The 20,832-nt window shown below is 46.5% G+C and overlaps 1 protein-coding gene across 4 annotated transcripts in view; it reads left to right on the forward strand.

Moving 5' to 3' along the window:
• Pigl (phosphatidylinositol glycan anchor biosynthesis class L) overlaps positions 1-20,832 on the forward strand; it is a 62,431-nt gene that overhangs the window by 29,605 nt on the left and 11,994 nt on the right. For all 4 annotated transcript variants that reach the window (XR_007595636.1, XM_050163669.1, XM_050163668.1 and 1 more), the window contains exons 3-4: positions 14,209-14,299; positions 18,522-18,589. Coding sequence is in view for 3 of the 4 variants with exons in the window: in XM_050163669.1 (XP_050019626.1) it covers positions 14,209-14,299; positions 18,522-18,589 (159 nt within the window). In the remaining variant the exon portion in view is untranslated. The remainder of the gene's footprint in view (positions 1-14,208; positions 14,300-18,521; positions 18,590-20,832) is intronic.

Genomic DNA, 20,832 nt, shown 5'->3' on the forward strand with positions numbered 1-20,832 from the left:
GCACCAGCAAGCTTGCAGGCCCTGGGCCCTCCAGAGCGGTTACACTGAACCCTACTGACCTTTGCCCACTTGAGATGACAAAGGAAGTAATTAAGTTTAGAACTGTGCCTGAAGTGGGTGGAGGAAGGGCAGCCGATTCTGCCAGCACCGTGCGACACAAGCCACAAGACCAAATAAGGGCGTGTGAACTACTTCCATCTGTATTAGAGTTCAGAGTGCAGTGTGCAAAAGTGGGACTTGGTTCTCAGAGAGATAAGCTGTTAACTACCCCTGCGGGAGTCTGCTGCAGCTTCCGCCTCTGCGGAGGGGGAGGCGCTGAAGGAGGGCGGCCTGAGCCTCCTCGCTGGTTTAGGGAAGGGGCCTTTCTTCTTGCATCTAGTGACTGGAGGGGTCTGCTGCCCCACAGATTTTCCAGAATGTTTCCCTGGTGCTGCTGGGGGACTGTAAAAGGGACCAGTAAGGCTGAGTCATTAGAATGTGTGCAGAAGGTCAGAACTTGAGGATATTCTACTATTCAAAAAGCAAGCCTCAGAGGCCGGCTTGTTTACTGAACACGGAAGTCCAGGATGGAGCTGGGAGTCTGGAGCATCTTCATGTGGTACTAACGCTGTGTGCTGAGTTCACCCCCTCGCCACCCCCAAGGGTTTGGCAGGCTTGTCAAACCAAAAGCCTGGTCACATTTGGCTTCCTCTGTTACAATGGATGACTGCCAAAAATACTGGATCTTTCTCCTCAGAGGTCTTCAATGCCCTCATCTCCACCAGCTGCTGGTGAGCCTAAGCAACCACTGTCACTGCTCATGCCACCAACTAGTCACACTGCCACCCCAACTAGGATTCCTGACCTCCTGGTCAGCTCCTCTCTCCTTTCCCTGGCAAATTCCTTCATCCTACAAGAACCCAAATCTCACCCGCACTCAGCCCTAAGCATTCCGAGGGAATAGTGACCTATATTCACATTTGTTCCCAGAATTTAGCCCCGTGTGTGAGTGCTTGGCCCAGGTCAGTGAAATGCATGCTGAAGAATTTGTTCTCAGAGTCCTGCCCTGATGTCGTGGGGTCCCTGGCACCCTTATGCTCCAGATACCCACTGCCTGTCTGACAGTCCCATGCCTCAGGCCCACTCTGCCACATGATTCCTGCCTGAAGGCTTCCGTGCCATTTCTGTCCTCGAGCACCCAAGTGAACTCAACCCCAAAGTCTGGAGAGCAAACGGGTACAGAGAAAAATATGTCCTAGGCCTGACATGTCCGCAACTGGACCACATCAATAAAACTGCCCTCCGCTCCCCTCGGCGGCTCGCTTCTGCGCACACAGTCCATGTCTCCGGAAGATTGCACTGAGCTTGGCTTCAGTCTAGGCCCTGCTTTCTGGGAGGCTGGGACGTGGTTGTCTGGAGATGACCATCTACTAGGAGCCTTTTCTTTGGAGATTCTCCCACTAGTTTGGAAAATACAGTTTCTTTTCCTATTTCTGTTGCTCTGTCATGTGAGTTATTCTTTATGAGAAGACAAGCAAAAGTGTAGGCACTGGGGGTTGTTTCTGAGGTACACACTAATGTCCCCTGTCTTGGATGTGTCCTCATTTTTATTCTGAACAAGCTCAAAAATGTGTGTTCTTTGCAAGTCACTATTCAAGGCGGTAAGGAAATTGCCCCCTACTGGTGAAGTGGCAGAACTGCTAGCCCCTTGGAAACTGGCCAATGTTGGTATTTCTGCTTGCTTAACTGTGTGGTCTTTCACATAGCTTTTCAAAAGCATAGGGCCAGAGGGCACAACATCTCATATACCCAAATTGTCTCACTGGAGCCATTCAAACTCCCCTGTGCCCTTTCTTACAGGCATCTTGCTTTAATCTTGCATTTCTTCTGTTCTTTCTGAGAATCAGAAAAATACATTCCATTTTGACAGTTTGCATTTCTTCCTTGTAAATTGCCCATTTTCCTTAAACTATCGTTTTTCTCTCTCTTTTCATACAGGCTGGCCTCAAACTTGCAATCCTTCTGCCTCAATCTCCTGAGTACATACCACACTCAGCTTCCAACAGTCTTTAAGACTTTTCAGTTTTTATGAGCACATATTAATTGTACATAACGGATTTCATTTTGACATTTTCAAATGGGCATGCCGTGTCTCTTCATCGTAATCAGCCCATGACCCTCTCCTCTGTCGCCCCTCTCCTCCCCCTGCTCCTCTTTCTTTCCTTTCCTTGTGTGTGTGTGTTTGACCCAATGAGTTTTCTTAGGTTTGTTTTCAGGAGCATGGATGAGGGGTTATTTACAGGAATGTGGACACCTTACCAAAGCCTACCCCATGGAAGAAACTGTCTCTTCCTCTCCCAGCAACCATTAGCCCAGTGCAGACCTTCATGGGTGGGTGGGGCCTGGTGAGTCCCTGGTAAAGCCCAATCTTCTGCAGGTTTTATGCACATAATCACAGCTGCTGATAGTTCAAGAACTTAATGTTGGACTGTGTGGTGCACGCCCTTCATTCCAGCACTCAGGAAGGGGAGGCAGGCGTTCTCTATAGTTCTGTTTCCATAGAGTAATCAGCAAGAGCTACTTAGTGAGACCCTGCCTCTAAACAATAAATAAATGTAATAGCCATGTTATGTCAGGACAGTTCTTTTATGACAGGGTTTCTCTGTGTAGCCCTGGCTGTCCTGGAACTCACTCTGTAGACCAGGCTGGCCACAAACTCACAGAGATCCCCCTGCTTCTGTCTCCCGAGTGCTAGGATTAAAGGTGTGTGCCACCACTGCCTGGCTAGCAACCCCCCTTTTTTTTAAAAAAAAAAATTGTTTTTAAAGTATATATGAATGTCTGTGTATGTATGTGAGTGTGTATTCGTGCATGTATCTGTAGAGGTCAGACGAGGGTATCAGCTCCTCTAACATGAGTGCTGAAAACTAAACTCATATAGTCCAAAAGAACAGAAAAAAAAATCTATTAACTACTCAGCCATCTCTCCAGCCCCCTTGAATAGACTTTTAAAGATTGTTTTTGGGTAGTGAGGCACATTGCCACTCTCTTGCTTGGTTCTGCATGGTCACACCACCGCCAGTATAGCCATGACCTGACAATGAGGCTTCTGGTGTCCTAAAGTCCAGATGATTGTAAAATGCTAACCAATTGCCACAGGATATAACTGAAACAAAATAGATTATGGCAGCAAATCCTTTAGGACAAGGGGCTGGAGAGATGGCTCCTCAATTCCCAGCACCCACATGGTGGCTCACAATCATCTCACACGTTCCAGGAGATTTGCTGTTCTCTGTGGCTTCCACCCATATGCATTCACACAAAGTAAATAAATGCAACAGAATTTTCTTAGAAAAAGAATGTTTTCAGTAGTCCTCACACTTCCTTTGTGCACACCCTTGGAAGTCAAGCCCATTGTTCGCTTTCCTTTGCTGGCTCTTGCAGGAAGCAGCCAGGATGATCTGGGCTGGCAAGTCTCTGAGTCGGAACAACAAGGTACAAGGCAGCACCTTTCAATTAGTCAGGAAAGCTTTAGGAACTGAAAGCTCAATACCTTTGTTGCCCTTTCCTGGAGGGTTCCAGAAATTTGACTTGGACAGTAATACATTACAAGGGAACTGCTTTAGAATTCCTGTCTGCTGGGGCTGGATGGGTGGCTCGGCAGTCAAGAACACTGCTGCATGATGGCTCAGTGGTTAAGAGCACTGGCTACTCTTCCAGAGGTCCTGAGTTCAATTCCCAGCATCGACCCAGCGACTCACGAACATCTCTAGTGGGATCTGGTGCCCTCTTCTGACATAAAGGTGTACATGCACATAGAGCACTCCCAGACATAAAATAAATAAATCTTTTTTAAAAAAAAAAAAAGATTTATTTATTATGTATACAGTATTGTGTCTGCAGGCCAGAAGAGGGCACCAGATCTCATTACAGATGGTTGTGAGCCACCATGTGGTTGCTGGGAATTGAACTCAGGACCTTTGGAAGAGCAGGCAGTGCTCTTAACCACTGAGCCACCTCTCCAGCCCATAAATCTTTTTTTTTAAAAAAAAAAAAAAAGCACCACTGATCTTTCAGAGGATCTGGGTTCGATTCCCAGAGCCTGCATGGTGGTTTACAGTGGCCTATAACTCCAGTTCAGGGGGTTAAATGCCCCTTTCTAGCTTCCATGTCACCAGGCATATATGTGGCTCACAGACATGCATATGGACAAACATACATTTACATTTACAGAACAGTTTGCTCCTGCCTGCTGCTGGGGCAAATCAATCACCTGTTCCTTTTTTGAAACTTGTGTCAGAGAGGAAAGGCAATGCCTGCCTGGTTTTAATGTGAAGCCCAAAAGCTTTTAGAGTGTGGCTTCTATTTGTCTCCCAATGACATCCCTGTGATTTCTAAGGGAGAGAGTTGGTTACAAGGATAAAATTGTAACCTTTTGTCAGGTGGTGGTGGCACATGCCTTTAATCCCAGCACTGGCGAGGAAGAGGCAGGTGGATCTCTGAGTTCGAGGCCAGAGTGAGTTCTAGTACAGCAAGGACTGTTACATAGAGAAACCTTATCTTGAAAAAAATGTAACCTTTTGTTTGCTTAATAAAAGTAGAACATATTTTATTATAATAGTCTATTTAATTTTTCCCATAGAATACATTTTCTCATCAATCCCTACAATGGGAAATATTTTGTTACTTATAGTTTCATATTTGTGGACAGATTGTTTTAGGACAAAATACATGTGAGAACTAAGTCTTATGGAATCTGTGATATTTTTTCTATTAGAGAGATTTTTTTTTCTTAAATGGAACTTGTCTCAATTTGGAAGTGCACTTAGCTTCCCTTCCTAGAACTTCAAAGCCCATAATGTAAGATTAGTACCCCCTGCTTTTAGACGTTGCTGGATATGTAGCCATCAGAAGATGCTGTCAACTGAACAGAGAGGAGTGTTTCCAAAGACTGAACGCTGTCCTATTTTTCTGCAAAGCCTTTGTGTAAGAATTAGTACTCTTTCTTACCATCCATTATTCCTGATGCAAAAGTGCAATCTTGAACTGACAGCAGTAATCTTTAAGAGACTGAAAAATTCTCCAGGCAGTGGTGGTGCATGCCTGGAGGCAGAGGCAGGTGAATCTGAGTTTGTAGCCAACTTGAGCAAGTTCAAAGATAGGCAGGGCTACAAAGAGAAACCCTATCTCGCTATTTTGTTTGTTTGTTTATTTTGAGACAATTTCTGTATTGCTTTGGGAGCCTGTCTTGGAACTCGCTCTGTAGACTAGACTGGCCTCAAACTCACAGAGATACACCTATCTCTGTCTCCCACGTGCTGGGATTAAAAGCATGAGCCACCTCTGCCCAGCAAGAAAACCGGAAAAAACTACACCAAAAAAAAAAAAAAGAGCCAGGCGGTGGTGGCGCGTGCCTTTAATCTGGAGGCAGAGGCAGGCGGATCTCTGTGAGTTCGAGGCCAGCCTGGTCTACAAGAGCTAGTGCCAGGACAGGCTCCAAAGCTACAGAGAAACCCTGTCTTGAAAAAAAAAAAAGAAAGAAAGAAAGAAAAAAAAAGAAGAGAGATTGATAAATTCAAACAATTCAAAGACAAGACAAACTTATATGTGTACTGTGAATCTCACTATTTCTTGGAAGAAATTTCTTTCAAGCCTTTTTCTTAACAATGCAATTTCAAAAATAGCCACGTGATTAGGAGAAGCTCTGTCCACCAATGGACTTATCCACTACTTCCTCATTACCACGCGAGCTCGGCGGTGTGAAGGAACAAAAACAAGCACGTATCAGTTCTTACAGTGTCAACTCCAAAAGGCCAGAACTCCTGCAGCACAACAGCCGTCTCCAGACGCCTACATTAGGATAGTTGAAGGAACGAAGCCCGGCAGAAGTAGAGAGGGTGAGAGCACACAAGGCCTGACTTGGTACCACTGGGATGCGGGCCTGAGAACACACATACTGTCAAGGCCCCGTGGCTGTGGACAGTGAGGGCAGCAGCCAAGGCAGAGTCCATGGCAGAGCAAGGGTCGAATGTGAAGCTGAAACAGGCCCAAGGCAAGCAAGGAACAGCCGATCTTCTGGCTAGCCTAATGGAGAGGGGCAGCCTTGGAACTGGAGTGATGGTGGTGAGAGATTAAGGTGCTGGGTCCCCCTCTGTCCTGGGGAAATGCTCAGACATAACCCCATATGCACCAAGGGTCGAAAGACTGGCGCTCAGCCTCCCCAGGTGCTGCAAAAGACTCAATCTAAGGAGAAAATCCACCTGGGCCTTGATAAAATCATAGTCCTTGCAATATGAGTTCTGTTCCCAGGCAGCTCTCTTAGTGACTGTATGACTACACATCTCAGTGATTTTCTTTCTTTCTTTTAAGATTTATTTATTTATATATTTATTATCTTTACAGTGTTCTGCTTGCATGTATCCCTGCAGGCCAGAAGAGGGCACCAGATCTCATTACAGATCGTTGTGAGCCACTACGTGGTTGTTGGGAATCGAACCCATAACCTCTGGCAGAGCAGCCAGTGCTCTTAACCTCTGAGCCATCTCTCTCCAGCCCCAGTAATTTTCTTTTAATCAGGACTTCCTGAAAGCATTTTTGGGATTGCAGGAAGGATTCTCATCTTCACTCTTAGACCCATAACAGCCTGTGGAGTTCAGCTAGACTCATAGGGACCTTCCCTCAGGCCAAACCAGGATTTGTGGCTTCAACACAGGAAAGAATTGAGGATCAGCAAGTATGAAGGCTTTAGAAAGATGTTGTAATACAGGCTCAAGTGTGAGGGGCATGAGGAAGTCAAAATACACGCAAAGTCGTGGATGTGGATATAGTGCTTGCTTTTCTCTTTTTTTTAAGCTTTATTTGTACTTTATATATATGAGTGCTATGTATGTATACCTGCACACTAGGTTGTGAGCCACCATGTGGGTGCTAGGAATTGAACTCAGGACCTCTGGAAGAGCAGCCAGTGCTCTTAACGGCTAAGCCATCTCTCCAGCCCAGGTGCTTGCTTTTCTATTGCTGTGCTAAAACATGGCCAAGGCAGCTGGTGAAATGAACGGTTTATCTAGGACAGTTCAGAGGGGCAGAAGTCCATCACCACCATGCTTGAGAGCACGAGAGCAGGCAGGCGCGGCCCTGGAGCAGCGGAGAGCTCACATTCTGATACACAAGGAAGAAGAGAGTACACTGGGGTGGCAGGAAGCTTTGAAACTTTAAGCCCAGCCCAGTAACACATGCCTTCAAACAAGGCCATGCTTCCAAATACCAGAGTTTGACGGGGTCCTGGGCCCAGTGTCCAGCACCCACGTGACTACTGGCATCCATCTATCTGTAATGCCAGACGCCCTGCAACCAAGCACCTTCTTCTAATCTACGGGCACTGCGTGCAAGTGGCACACATACATAGAGGCAAAACTTATTCACGTAAAATAAAAATAAATCACTGTATTAGTCATAGAATTGACCTTGTCAGGGTGCTTATAAGGTAATAAAGTAAACATAAGTAAGTATAAAAGCACCTGAGAGCTGGGTCTGTCATCTGAGCTGTAATTCCAGCTATGATGGAGGCTGAAACAGAAGAAAGAAAACTTCAAGACCAGCCTGAGTTATAGAGAAATACAAAACCAGACTTGGAACTTGGAGACTCAGAGTATAGCTCAGGCCAGGCGTGGTGGTGGATACCTTTTGTTTGTTTTTTTTTTTTTTTTTTTTTTTTTTTTTTTTTTTTTTTTTTTTTTTTTTTTTTTTTTTTTTTTTTTCCAGACAGGGTTTCTCTGTGTAACAGCCCTGACTGTCCTGGAATGCGCTTTGTAGATCAGACTGGCCTCAAACTCACAGAGATCCAGTGGCCTGTGCCTTTAATCCTAGCATTTGGGAGGCAGAAGCAGGTGTAATCTCTGTGAGCTCAAGGCCAGCCTGGTCTACACAGTGAGTCCCAGAACAGTTTAGGATATATTGTAAGACCCTGTCTCCAAATTAAAAAAAAAAAAAAAAAAAAAGGTGTCACTCAGAAGTAGAATACTTGCCTTGCCTTACATCCATCCATTAGGTTCAGTCCCTGGAAACACAGGTGCATGCACACACACCTTAGATTTTTAGAGCAGACACGCTATGCTTATGAGTTTTTCCTGTCAGCCTATAGAACGCACAGCCCCCCCCCCCCCGCCCCTCTCTGTCACTCTTCCCCCCTCCCCCACCTTGCTGCCAACAGTTTCCGGCTGCTCTTCTCCACAGTATTGCTGTCGGAGTCATTCTACACACACTGCTCCCGCCGCCTTCTACTCAGAGATCAAACATCACTGGTTTTATCACAGGGAAACATGGAGAGCCACAAACATGGGGTTGTATGTGCTGGCTAACCTTGGCACAATAATAAAAACAGGAAACAACCTAAATAATTGATCATGTGGAACCCTTTAAAAATTAAATCAGCAGCTTAGGAAATGGCTCATTGGGTAAGAATGCTTCCTGAATTCAACCCCCCAGTATCCATGTGAAAAAGGCAGGCTTGGCTGCACACACCTGTAACCTTAGCAATGTAGGAGGTGAAGGCAGGAGTTTACTGGCTGCCAGCCTAACTCTGGGTTTGGTGAGAGACCTTCTCCAAAGAATAAAGTAGAGCAGGACTCCCATTGTCTGCTCTGGTCACTGTGCATACCTGGGGACATATATATGTACACACACACACACACACACACACACACACACACACACACGCACCGTCAACTAAGTTCGGAATTGCTTCTGCTGTAGATATGAGCCCTGGCTGTGGCAGACACCACTGTGCTGAGAACGTGCTGGCTGACTCCTCAGAGCCCTTGGGTTCTGTGTCCCCTTGTCACTTTGTATCTGTCTTTCCTACCTGATTGTTCCACAGACCAAAATGGCTGCTGGCATTCTAATCAGCATGGATAAACTCCAGCAGGAAGAAAGACTGTACAAGGAAAACTGGACAGAGGTCATTCACCTACTGTCTCTTTAGAGTCCAAAGGCTGACTCCAACATGCCTGTTTCTATTCTGCCGGAACGGTTACCAAAGCAGAACGCCTACTCTACCAAAAGACAGAAATCAGGCAAAGGTTATTCCAAGACCCAGGCTTTGCACTGATCAGAAGTGTACTGTAGGCAAAGGGAGACTCCCTGGTTTGAAAGGAGTCATGAGTTTCTTGTATGTATATGTTAATATGCTTGATTTTTTTCTGTTTATTTTTTTTTAATATTTATTATGTATACAATATTCTGTCTGTATGTATGTCTGCAGGCCAGAAGAGGGCACCAGATCTCATTACAGATGGTTGTGAGCCACCATTTGGTTGCCGGGAATTGAACTCAGGACCTTTGGAAGAGCAGGCAATGCTCTTAACCACTGAGCCATCTCTCCAGCCCCCTTCTGTTTATTTTTTAATTGCTTTTATTGAGCTATACATTTTTCTCTGCTCCCTTCCCTTCCTTCTCTCCCCTTCTACCCGACTTTCTATTTCCTTAGACTGAGTTGGAGGGAAGCAGTAGGGAACTCAAATCAGTTTTTTGGCAGTGGTAGCAGTTGTTCTCGAGACAGAGTCTTACTCTATAGCCCAGGCTATCCCGGAACTCACTCTCATAGCCTAGGGGGACTCAAACTCTTAGAAAGCCTCCTGTCTCAGCCTCCTGTACTAGGATTACAGATGTGAGTCACCATACCAACCTTTGGTTTTGTTTGCTTTTCTACAGGGTTTCTCCGTAGCTTTTTCGGTTCCTGTCCTGGAACTAGCTCTTTAGAGCAGGCTGGCCTCGAACTCACAGAGAGCCGCCTGCCTCTGCCTCCCGAGTGCTGGGATTAAAGGCATGCGCCACCACAGCCCAGCTTCTTTTTTGGTTTTTTGAGACAGGGTTTCTCTGTAGCTTTGGAGCCTGTCCTGGAACTAGCTCTTATAGAGCAGGCTGGCCTCAAACTCACAGAGATCCGCCTGCCTCTGCCTCCCTAGTGCTAAGATTAAAGGTGTGTGCAACCACTGCCCGGCTGTAGGACTTTCGCTGTGTAGTCCTGTCCGGCGTGGAACTCACTGTTGAGCAGGTTAGTCTCAATTTGCAGGAAATCCTCCTGCCTCCTCTGCCTTCCAGGTGCTAAGATTCCAGGCATGTGCTATCATTTCCTGCTTGTAAAATCTTTTTTGTTTGTTTTGTTTTCAAGACAGGGTTTCTCTGTGTCTCTCTGGCTGTCCTGGAACTCGGTCTGTAGACTGGGCTAGCCTCAAACTCAGAGACCTGACTGGCACTCCCTCATGAGTGCTGGGATTAAAGGTGCGTGCCACCAAGCCCAGCAAGGTCTGTTTTATAAAGGTGCTGTCTTTGTAAATTCTTGCCAAGAGGCCAATATAACTAATTGCCTTTAGCATTGCCAGATAATTACATCTTAACCAACTGGTACTTATTAATATTCCTTAAAGAAAGTGCCTTGTGCATGGAGAGGAATGGGTAATTACTGTCTGTTTAAATAAACTGTCCTTCAACTTGAATTATACCAAGTACACAAAAAATATCACACACTGTGGGCCATATTGGTAGAGGAGGACTGTGGAGGTTCTTAGACACAAGGATAGTCTAGAGTAAAGAATTTGATTTTGCCCTTGGCTTCTGGGAAGTGTGTGCCGTAGCTGATAGTATTGGCTTCACTGCAGACTTTGGAAAATATGTTATCAGTCACATGGAGGCTGAGACCAACCATAGGCAATCAGTCAGTCACCCGGAAAACTCTGAGCACAGAAACTTGGGCACACTTTCCTGGTTGACACTGCTCCCTATGTCCCGCCACGCCCCATCTGAGTCAATGTCACACCTCCATGGGGAGCACAATGTGACCTCTGCATCTAGAAACTTCCTGGACTCTGCCTTAGGCATCTCTTCCTTTGGCTGACTTTAACCTATACTGTTTCTCAATATGCATGAAACAATTGTCAGCACGTAGCATATGTATTTTTAGGGCATTATTGATGGTTTAGGGAAATTTCTGAACTTGCAGCTGGTATCAAAAATCAAGGCAGGGCTCAGCGGTAAAGGTACTTGCTGTTAACCCTGATGACTTGAGAACCAGGGGCCCACATGGTGGAAGGAAAGATCTAATTCCTGAAAGCTGTCCTCTCTCTCTCTCTCTCTCTCTCTCTCTCTCTCTCTCTCTCTCTCTCTCTCACACACACACACACACACACACACACACACACACACACACGCATACACATCCCCTATGGTTTATATGTGTGCACCCCCAGTAAGTTAAGAAATTTACTTTTTTAAAAAGTGTAAGTAGTATAGGGGACTGTACCCACTGAACTTTATGGCCTCAAGCCCCTTCTGGAAGACTCAGTGGAGGAAGTAGCATTGAAAGTGGGCCTGTGCTAGGTGGAATATGCCAGACGGAATATGCTAGAAAAAGAACCAGAAAAGAGCAGGGAGGAATAGTAAGTTAACAAGAGGCCCAGAGTGGACATTCTGTTTGAAGAGAGGTTCCGGGAGTGGCGAAGCTGAAGGTGCTCTTCCTGACCTCATTGTCTACATTCTCCTAGGAAGGCTGGCCGTGTTAGAGCTCCATCTCAGACAGACTGAAGCAAGGTGAAGCCAGAATTTTAGAGAAAGCATTTGTGTCTGCTGGGCCTTTCTTTAGATCAGCAGTCACTCGTGAAACTTGCCTGAAGTCAAACAGCCTCATTCCTAACAAGGACACAGTTCCTCTCTAGGAGACCAGAAAGATAACGAATACACTTCGAAGCAATAACGGGAATGGTTTCCAGTTTTGTTTTGCTTTTTGAGACAGGGTTTCTCTGTGTAATTTTGGAGCCTGTCCTGACACTCGCTCTGTAGACCAGGGTGGCCTCGTACTCATGGAGATCCACCTGCCTCTGCCTCCCAAGTGCTAGGATTAAAGGTGTGTGCCACCACTGCCCAGTGGGAAGGATTTCTAATGAGCTCCCTTTAGCTCGGTGTTGTTCCGGACACACAAGATCACCTCAGGATAAAACAAAATCTCAGCACATCAGAAACCCGAACCCAGCATGTTCTTGTTGATCTTGGAGAGAGGCCAGCATTGGATGAGGCCTGTGCCCCAGTTCTGTCTGGAGCAAGCATCCAGGTGCTGTTCACTCACACACAGACTCGCAGCCCGTCAGGTTTCATCCAGAAATGAAGATTGCCATCACATTATACTCCTGCATTCTGTTAAAGTCGATTTCTAGTGATTTCCCTTAACTGGATCTAACCTCAAAGAATACATTCTGAAATCAGACACCTAGAGGGCAAACATTGAAAACATTTTCTTGGGTTTCAAGTTTCCCCATACCTTCTAGACTTGCATAGCAGAGCCCAGCTTTATCTCTAAGAAGCAAGCTGTATCTTCTGACTTTGTTTCTTTGAGAAGGAACAGTTATAATTTTAGCTTACCAAATTATTGTCTTGTTACTGGATTTGAAAACACGATGCCATAGAATGTCCTTCCAAACAGCAAATGCCATGCCGCTTCCCCAGCAGCTGCCAGCCGCAAGCACGTGTCAGCGCCAGCCACCTGTAAGATCGGTGTGTGCGCTGCAAGGCTGTGGAAAGATGCATCTCAACGGGAAGGGTGACTGTAATGGGTGGAAACCGGGATGCTGCCTGGCTTGGTGGTGCCCATCTAGAACCCCAGCACTAGGGGGAGGGGTGGGGAGTGAAGGCAGGGGAATTGGGGGTTTGAGGCCAGCCTGGGCTACATAGAGAGACCTTGTTTTTTTTTTTTAAATGCAATGCCCATAGTCCACTGGTGACATCTACCAAAGCCTCAAAAATGACAGAGAAATCAGGATGACAAAATAATAATCATCATCATCATCATCTAATTTCTTCTTAGAGGAAAAAGAAACAAATTGATTTTGATGTGTGTCCTCCAAGTTTTGTTCACACCTGAAATTTTCCCCACTGGCCTAACAGCATTAAAAGTTGTCCATTAATCTTCCCTTGGGCCAATAATAAAATGGTCTCATAGGGTGCAACAGGAGCCAGAAACGAGGGGTGGGGATAGTGTGTACTTATACCGTTTGTGTGTTAGAAACTGAATATCCCATCATCCTCTTATATGTATAGTTGAGTTCTCAGATTTGTAAGTTTTTATACATCCTTTCGTTGAATAATCATTTAATTAAATGGGAAAAAAATCTTAAAGATCATCAGGAATCTCAGGAACTTGACAGAGTCCTGAAGGAGGAAATGGGATCTCAGTGGCTCAGTTCTGATCACCCAGTCTTCTAAGACTTGTGGTCTCCAGCCAGTGGGATGACAGCGGGGAAAGACACTTGTCCCCAAGCCTAATGGTCCAGGCTCCATCCCAGAGCTCACATAAAGATGGGCGGAGAGATGACTCCTGAAGATGGTCCTCTGAGCTTCAGAACCGTGCTGTGGCATGGACCTCCAGGGAGCAAGGCTGGGTTTTGTACCCATGTTCCTTTGTTCTCTAAGCCCAGCCTCTGCTCACTGGGCTGTCTGCCACACTCACTGCAGGGGCATCCCAAATGAGCTGTCGGAACTAGGCTATCTCTAGAAGGCTGGAATGTGGGGTAGAGGTTGCCAATGAGTCAAAGGAAATAATGACATTACTTAGTGACGAGACTCCTGTCATTTTCCTGCTGGAAACCCTTCTGACTCTTAGCCCAGAATTTTAAGGTCAGTCATTGACCCTCACCACAGGTCATGGAAGCGGCCTGCCTGGCTGGGAGCAAAGAGAACTGTGTGTGCTGTGTCTGATGGGCATGTATTTCTGGCAGCTTTGTGTTTGTAAACCTTATTTAGCTGAAACCTGAGCAGTGAAGGGTGGGAGCTCCCCATTGCTGCTCTAATTCCTCACAAAGCTGAGCACACGCCCACTGGGTCTCAAGATTATTCCTGCCCAGTGGTGGTGGTGGCAGTGGTGGTGGCTGTGACGGTGGTGGCACATGACTTTAATCCCAGAACTCAGGAGGCAGACAAATCTCTAAGTTCGAGGCCAACCTGGTCTACATAGAGAGTTCCAAGACAGTCAGGGCTACACAGAGAAACCTTGTCTCAAAAAAACCAAGCCAGTCCCTTTCTGGATGGAGTAGGAGGGGAAGGGGGTATACCGATGAGGGGGAGGACGAGGAGGAGAGGATGGAGGGGAAACTGTAATCAGTGTATAAAATAAATAAAAATAATGTTATTTAAATTTTTAAAAACATGAAGGTTATTCCCACCCTCAAGTGCGCTTCTCTCTTTCAGCGAGTTTCCAGATGACCCAGGAGTGCAGTGGGACACAGAGAGTGTGGCCAACACCCTCCTCCAACACATAGAGGTCAATGACATCAGCCTGGTAAGGCAATGCCACACTGGGCAAAGCCCAGGGCCCCACCCTGTCACACGGACTAGCTTCTGCTACTTGTCTGTCGCTGCTTCCCACTCCCAGCCCTGCTCCAAGCCCACCCCAAAGGGCTGTCTGCTAAGCCCATTGAGGAGCAAACACGCCTTCCAATTACCTTTGAACTTGATCTTGTGCATGATCAAGTGAGCAAGTTCTGAGCCCTCAGGCTGAGAGCATTTTCTAGTCATGTCCTGCTCCCCCACCTTTCTCATGCCTCCTGAGAATTCAGAACCTCAGGAACCCGCAAGAGACTTTCACTGACCCAGAATGTCTCATACCCAGTGGTTTCACAGCTACGGGATGATTCTCACTTTGAGGATAAGTGTTATGAATGTTAAAATTCTTAATGATCCAGGTGGCTTCCAGGGACATATAGGGGCAATGAGGGGGTGGGGGGCGTCTAGGGATCTCACCCAGAGCTTTGGGTATGATAGGCCCTAGATCTGTCAAAGAACTATATTCCCAGTTCTGTGGCTATGAGGTTTAAGCCTCAATTTCTTTTGTTTGCTTGTTTGAAACAGGTTCTCACAGGTACCCTTGAAGCTCACATAGATCAACCTGCTTTTGCCTCTGATTTTTGCTAGGATTAAAGGCATGCAACATCATGCCCAGCTAACCTTCATTTCTTTAAAAAAAAAAATGAGGCTAAGTTCATATTCACTTTATAAGGAAAATCACCATTTTAGAGCAGCAGTGGAGATTCACATTCACATAGGGTTAGCAGGTTAGGGTTCTGCAACAGTCAGTTCTGGCCCAAAACACATAGAAATCCTCCTGCTTCCGCCTCCCAAGTGCCGGGATTAAAGGTGTGCACACCACACCTGGCTGAAGCAGTCCACTTGAAAGTTGCCAAGGTTTACTTTCCCAAACCCCAAATAGTGATTCTTCATAGGTTAATGGCAAAGCTTTGCTATCCAGAGCCCTCTCATTTGACTGAGTTTTGTTAGAACATAGAGCCTGCTGGTTAAGAAGCTTATTGGGCTTTCAGTCAATGACTGAAGTTCACTGAGTGAATTAACACATTAGTCTTTTTTAAGGACTTTTTTCTTTTTGTCATAATGTACATATGAACCTATATGAGTATATGCACACCATGTATCTACAGGAGCCCATAGAGGCCAGAAAAGGGTGTTGGGTCCCCTGGAACTAGAGTTACAGGTGGTTGCCGGGGTCTCCTGGGAGAGCGAGCAGTAAGAACTGTTAGCCACTGAGCCATCTTTTTGCCTCTGTACCCTGCTTTCTTATGGTAGTGGCTCTACAGGGACTACCCTCAATCCTGGTCCTCATCATAGTGTGTCAGAAGTGTTGGCCATTACCGCTCCCTCCCTTTGTAAGGGAAATTCACCATTCAAGACTTAGAAGTCATGGCCTTCCTTGATCTGCCCAGTATGTCCTGAGCACGGGAGAACAGGATTTGTCTTCATGTAGGGGCTGAGTTACTCTGAGCAGACTGCAGGATTACAGGCATAAGCAACATGGCCCATTTCTTTCTTCTTCCTCCATCTTCAAAGAGATTGTATCACCTTCTTCTTGTCACATGGCCTTTACCTCTGACCCTCTTGTGCTCCCTTTTAATGTCCACCATGATTTGCATTGAGCCAACCAACCCATCTGGAATAACCTCTCCATCTTGAAATTCTTAATCACATTGGCAAAATCCCTTTGCTACATGAAGTAATAACTCAGGTTCCAGGGAAACAGGACATGGGTAGCAGAGCAAATCTACAGAGCAGCCATACTCAACGGCCTCACTCACACAAGATGGGAGGGCCCAGTATTATTACAGTCCTATGGATGATTTTTTTTTCAAGATAGGGTTTTTCAAGATAGGGTTTCTGTAGTGATGAGGTGAGCAGGCCTGCTTTTTGTCCCACCCAGCTCCCACACAGCTAGCTTATCCCCGGAAATAATAACACGAAAACTGTATTCATTTAAACACTGCCTGGCCCATTATATCTTGCCTCTTCTTGGCTAACTCTCACATCTTGCTTTAACCCATATCTAGTAATCTGTGTATCACCACAGGGTTGTGGTTTACTGGGAAGATTATAACCTATGTCCATCTCGGGCCAGAGCTTCATGGCATCTGCCTGACTCTGCTTTTTTTCTCCCAGCATTCTGTTCAGTCTACTCCACCTATCTAAATCCTGCCCTATCAAAAAGCCAAGGCAGTTTCTTTATTAACCAATGAAAGTAACACATAGACAGATGACCCTCCTACATCAGGTTTCTCTGTAGATTTGGAGCCTGTCCTGGAACTAGCTTGTAGATCAGGCAAGCCTTGAACTCACAGAGATCCACCTGCCTCTGCCTCCCGAGTGCTGGGATTAAAGGCATGCGCCACCACTGCTGGGCTCATCCTAGGAATGACTTTTAATGGGTCCTAAGCTTCACACTGATGGGTTGAACATCTTGGTGACAGTCTCAGGACCTGCTGCTGGTTAGGAAGAATTGTAAATGTGTTCTTTTAATAATAAAACCCAATTCTGATGCCTGGCCCTAGAAAAATTCCTGAACAGAGCACCCGCCTCCAGGGGCACTAATTATGATTTGAGACAAGTGAATGGGAGGAGGACTATGCCAGAAAGCTCCTGAGTTTCAGGGCTGGGAGTCTAGCCCAGTGGCTGAGTGCTTGCCTAGTTATACACAATCCCCCCTGGGTTTGAATCCCAGTAATGCAAAAACCAAGAAAGAAGGAAAAATTTCTTCTTAGTTTTAACAAAGGGGAACAATTATCCTGGCCTTAAAGCCCTTCTCCTTGTCATCGTGAGACTGTGTAGGGCATGCCCTGAATTGGCACTGACACTCCATGGTGCTCTCATGGTAGCCAGGGCCACTCCTGTGTAAAGAAAGACCAAACCTGGTGTATTGGTACAGGTCTGTAATTCCATCACCTGGGAGGTAGAGGCAGGGAAACCAGGAATTTAAGGCTAGCCTCAGCTACATAGAGAGTTCAAGGCAAGGCTGGGGTACATGAGACATCTCACAAAAAAAAAATCATAATCACAAAATAAATGGAGCAAGAGTGAATCTTCCCCAGACTACCCAATTCAGTTCTAACCCTTTCAAGTGTATGAGGACACTTTCCGTCCTTGGGGACAGCCCTTCTCGTTCCGTCTAACCAACCATCCCTACTCTTTTCCTGAGTCCTTGTTTTCTTATATTGCTTCTGTGAGCCACACTGAAGATATCTGTACAAATGGAACGAGAGGCAGCCTGAGCTAGACTCCTGTGACTTGACTCCAGGACACTGTACTTGTGGGGTGGCACGAGGAAAGGACACCCAGTGAATCAGGCCACATCCACCTGAACAAATCCTACGCAGCAGTCAGCTAAGGAAATGAACGTGCTTAGCACGTGGCCAGGCAAAGAAACAAACATCTGCTGAGACAAGTTCTCATGTATCCCAGGCTGGCCTCAAACTTCCCGTAGATCAAGGATGGCCCTACACTTCTGCCCCTCATGCCTCTCTCTCCCAGGATCTGGGATTACATGCACGCACCACCACATCAAGCTTACGAAGTGCTAAGGAACAAACTCTGGGTTTCACGTGTGCTAGACAAGTTCCGCCAGCTAAGCCACATCCCCAGCCCTCCGCAAAGGTATCCTAGCCTTGGTCATCTCAGTCGGTAAAGACTTGCCTTGCAAGCATGAGAATTCAAGTTTGATTTCTAGAGCCCATGTTGAAAACCAACAAACAAAAGCCAGGCACGGTGCTGTGTGTTTATGATCCCAGCACTGGGGAAACAGAGGCAGGCAGATCCCTGGTACTCCCAGGCCTGCCAGGCTGGCCTGGGCACCAAACTCCAGGTAGGTGAAGGACACTATCTCAAAAACAAGGCAGGGATCTCCAGGGGAATAACACCTGCAGTTCCTCTCTGGTCTCCAAGGGCACATTCTTACACACACCTTGCACACACACAAGTTTCTGTCATGAGGTGACTCCCACTCTGCTCTTTCTATGTCCCGGAACGAGAGTGAAGCAAACACTGACCGTCACCACACACAGGTCCACCTGCTCAGGGGTGACCCTGGCTGCTCAGAATTTGAAAAGTTTCAGGCTCTGCTCTTTCCTTCCCCAGAGGAATGGTGAAGGCCACTTTGAAGCTGAGGCAGTGGAGAAGCCATTCCGCAGCTCTGAGTGAGCCCTTCCTCCCCGGGTCTGTCCCTACAGGTGGTGACTTTTGATGCAGAAGGAGTCAGTGGTCACAGCAATCATGTGGCTTTGTACAAAGCCGTGAGGTATGCTTCTCTGGGTGACGGGAGTGGGAAAGGGTCTCCCCATGTGCTAAAACACTTTCCTGCCTGTCGTCCGAGTCCCGGGATACTTTCTCTTTTGTCACCATGCAGTCAGCGCTGCCCTGGTGCTCACCACCTACCCACCTCACCACATCTTTGTTTGTTTGTTTGTTTGTTTTTGTTTTTGTTTTTCGAGACAGGGTTTCTCTGTGGCTTTGGAGCCTGTCCTGGAACTAGCTCTTGTAGACCAGGCTGGTCTCGAACTCACAGAGATCCATCTGCCTCTGCCTCCTGAGTGCTGGGATTAAAGACGTGCACCACCATGGCCCAGCTCACACCTTTTTTTTAAAAACATGTATGGGTGTTCTGCCTTCATGTATGTCCGTGTACCAGTGTACCACATGCATGCAGTGCCCACAGAGGCCAGAAGATGGCGTCAGATCCCCACAGACTAGTTACAGGTGGTTGTGGGCCTTTGTGTGGGTGCTGGGAATTGAACCTGGATCCCCTAAACAGTGCTCTAAGCCACTAAGCCCCCTCTCCAGCCCCACATCCTCTTTATGAGAACTCCTGGAGGCAGAGGCAGGCGGCTCCTGCAAGTCTTTGTAGGGGTGGGAATGACTGTCTCCTAAGTTTTTTATTTTTCAGGGGTTTTTTTTCAGATTTTTTTTATTTTTCAGTCTTTATTTATTGAGTGTAGTAGACATACTGTGTTTTTTAAAGTTTTTATTGGCCAAGCCAGGAGGTGGTAGCACATGCCTTTAATCCCAGCACTAGGAGACAGAGGCAGGGGGATCTCTGTGAGTTTGAGGCCAGCCTGATTTAAAATAGTGTCACCCAGGGCTACACAAAGAAAATCTGTCATGAAAAAACAAGACAAACAAAGAAAGATTTTATTGACCTATATTAAATATACATGGTAGTGGGTTTTTCATAATCCTTAGACATGTATATGATGTGTTTTGATCATACTCATTCTCCATTGCTCTCTCTTCCCCTTCCCTAGGGTAAGAGACTGACTGTCCTTCCTTCCTGTGCGTGTGTGTGGCATGCGCGCGTGTGGCATGTGTGTGTGGCATACTGTGTGGCATGCGTGTGTGTGGCATGTGTGTGTGTGTGGCATGCGTGTGTGTGGCAGTCATTAACTACCTATAGGCTCTTAGGGAGGAGTAGAGGTTTTTTTATATTTTTGTTTGTTGGTTGGTTGGTTTTGCTTTTGAGACAGGGTCTTGCTATCTCATCCTGGCTGGTCTAGACGAGTCCTATCTTGTCTAGAACTCACTATGTAGACCAGGTTGGGCTCAAACTTACAGTGAGCCTCAGACCTCTGCCTATTGATGCTGGGATTACAGGTGTGTACCTGTCCACTTTAACAGTTGAATTCTTATTTTATCCCCTGGATACTCCAAATGGGGTGACAGACTCTATTTCCATCTTTACTGTGGCCACAGAAACCTGACAGGCCAAATCCTCAGCCTTGAAAGGAATGAAGGAGAGTCCAGGAGTAAGGCCTGTGGACCAGCACCCAGTTTAACCATCTTCACCCCTCCCCTCACTGATGTTCTGTTAGGTTTCTTCTAAGCTGTTCCCAGGCTTTGGGAGAACAATGACATACCTGGGTAATATGACATCCCAATTGTTGCCTGTTAGCCTGGCATTCGGGGGACTGGCAGGAAGGTCTCTGCATCAGGCATTTTAGGCCACAAGCAAGACTATCTCATCTTATCAGTGAAACCAAAATGGAGCCTCAAAAATGGTGCATGACTTAGGGTCAAACAAACAGACTGTGTTCCCTCTCCTCCAGAGAATACTTCTGCAGAGTGCAGGCTCTGTCCTAGCTGCCGAGGAAAGAAAGGGGCACTGGAAAGTCTTACTTTCTCTTCTTCTAAACATGTTCACCATTAGCAGACTGAGGCTGTCAACGTTATGAAGTTGGAAATGACCTCACTGGTCACTGAGTGCAACCCTCTCATTTGACAGGCAGTGAAGATGTTTGCCCATCACAAGACTCAACATTAGCAGAGACAAGCCTAGCACTCGGGCATCCCGGTTCTCTCTTCCATTAGGTGCCTCCATTGGCTGCTTCCATTAGGTTCACACGAAGGCAATCCCAGCTTGATGGCTCCCCAGCCTTGTCTTTAATTGTATGCAACTTTGGAAGGTGCTAGAAATTAGTACTCTCGTATCTTCTTCCCAGTTAACCCTGATTCTTTGACTGTGGGATGATGACACCACACTTCTCTCCC

Source organism: Alexandromys fortis, unplaced genomic scaffold, assembly GCF_014885135.2.
Source record: "Alexandromys fortis isolate MF-2015 unplaced genomic scaffold, M_Fortis_MF-2015_v1.1 scaffold_149, whole genome shotgun sequence".
NCBI lineage: Eukaryota > Metazoa > Chordata > Mammalia > Rodentia > Cricetidae > Alexandromys > Alexandromys fortis.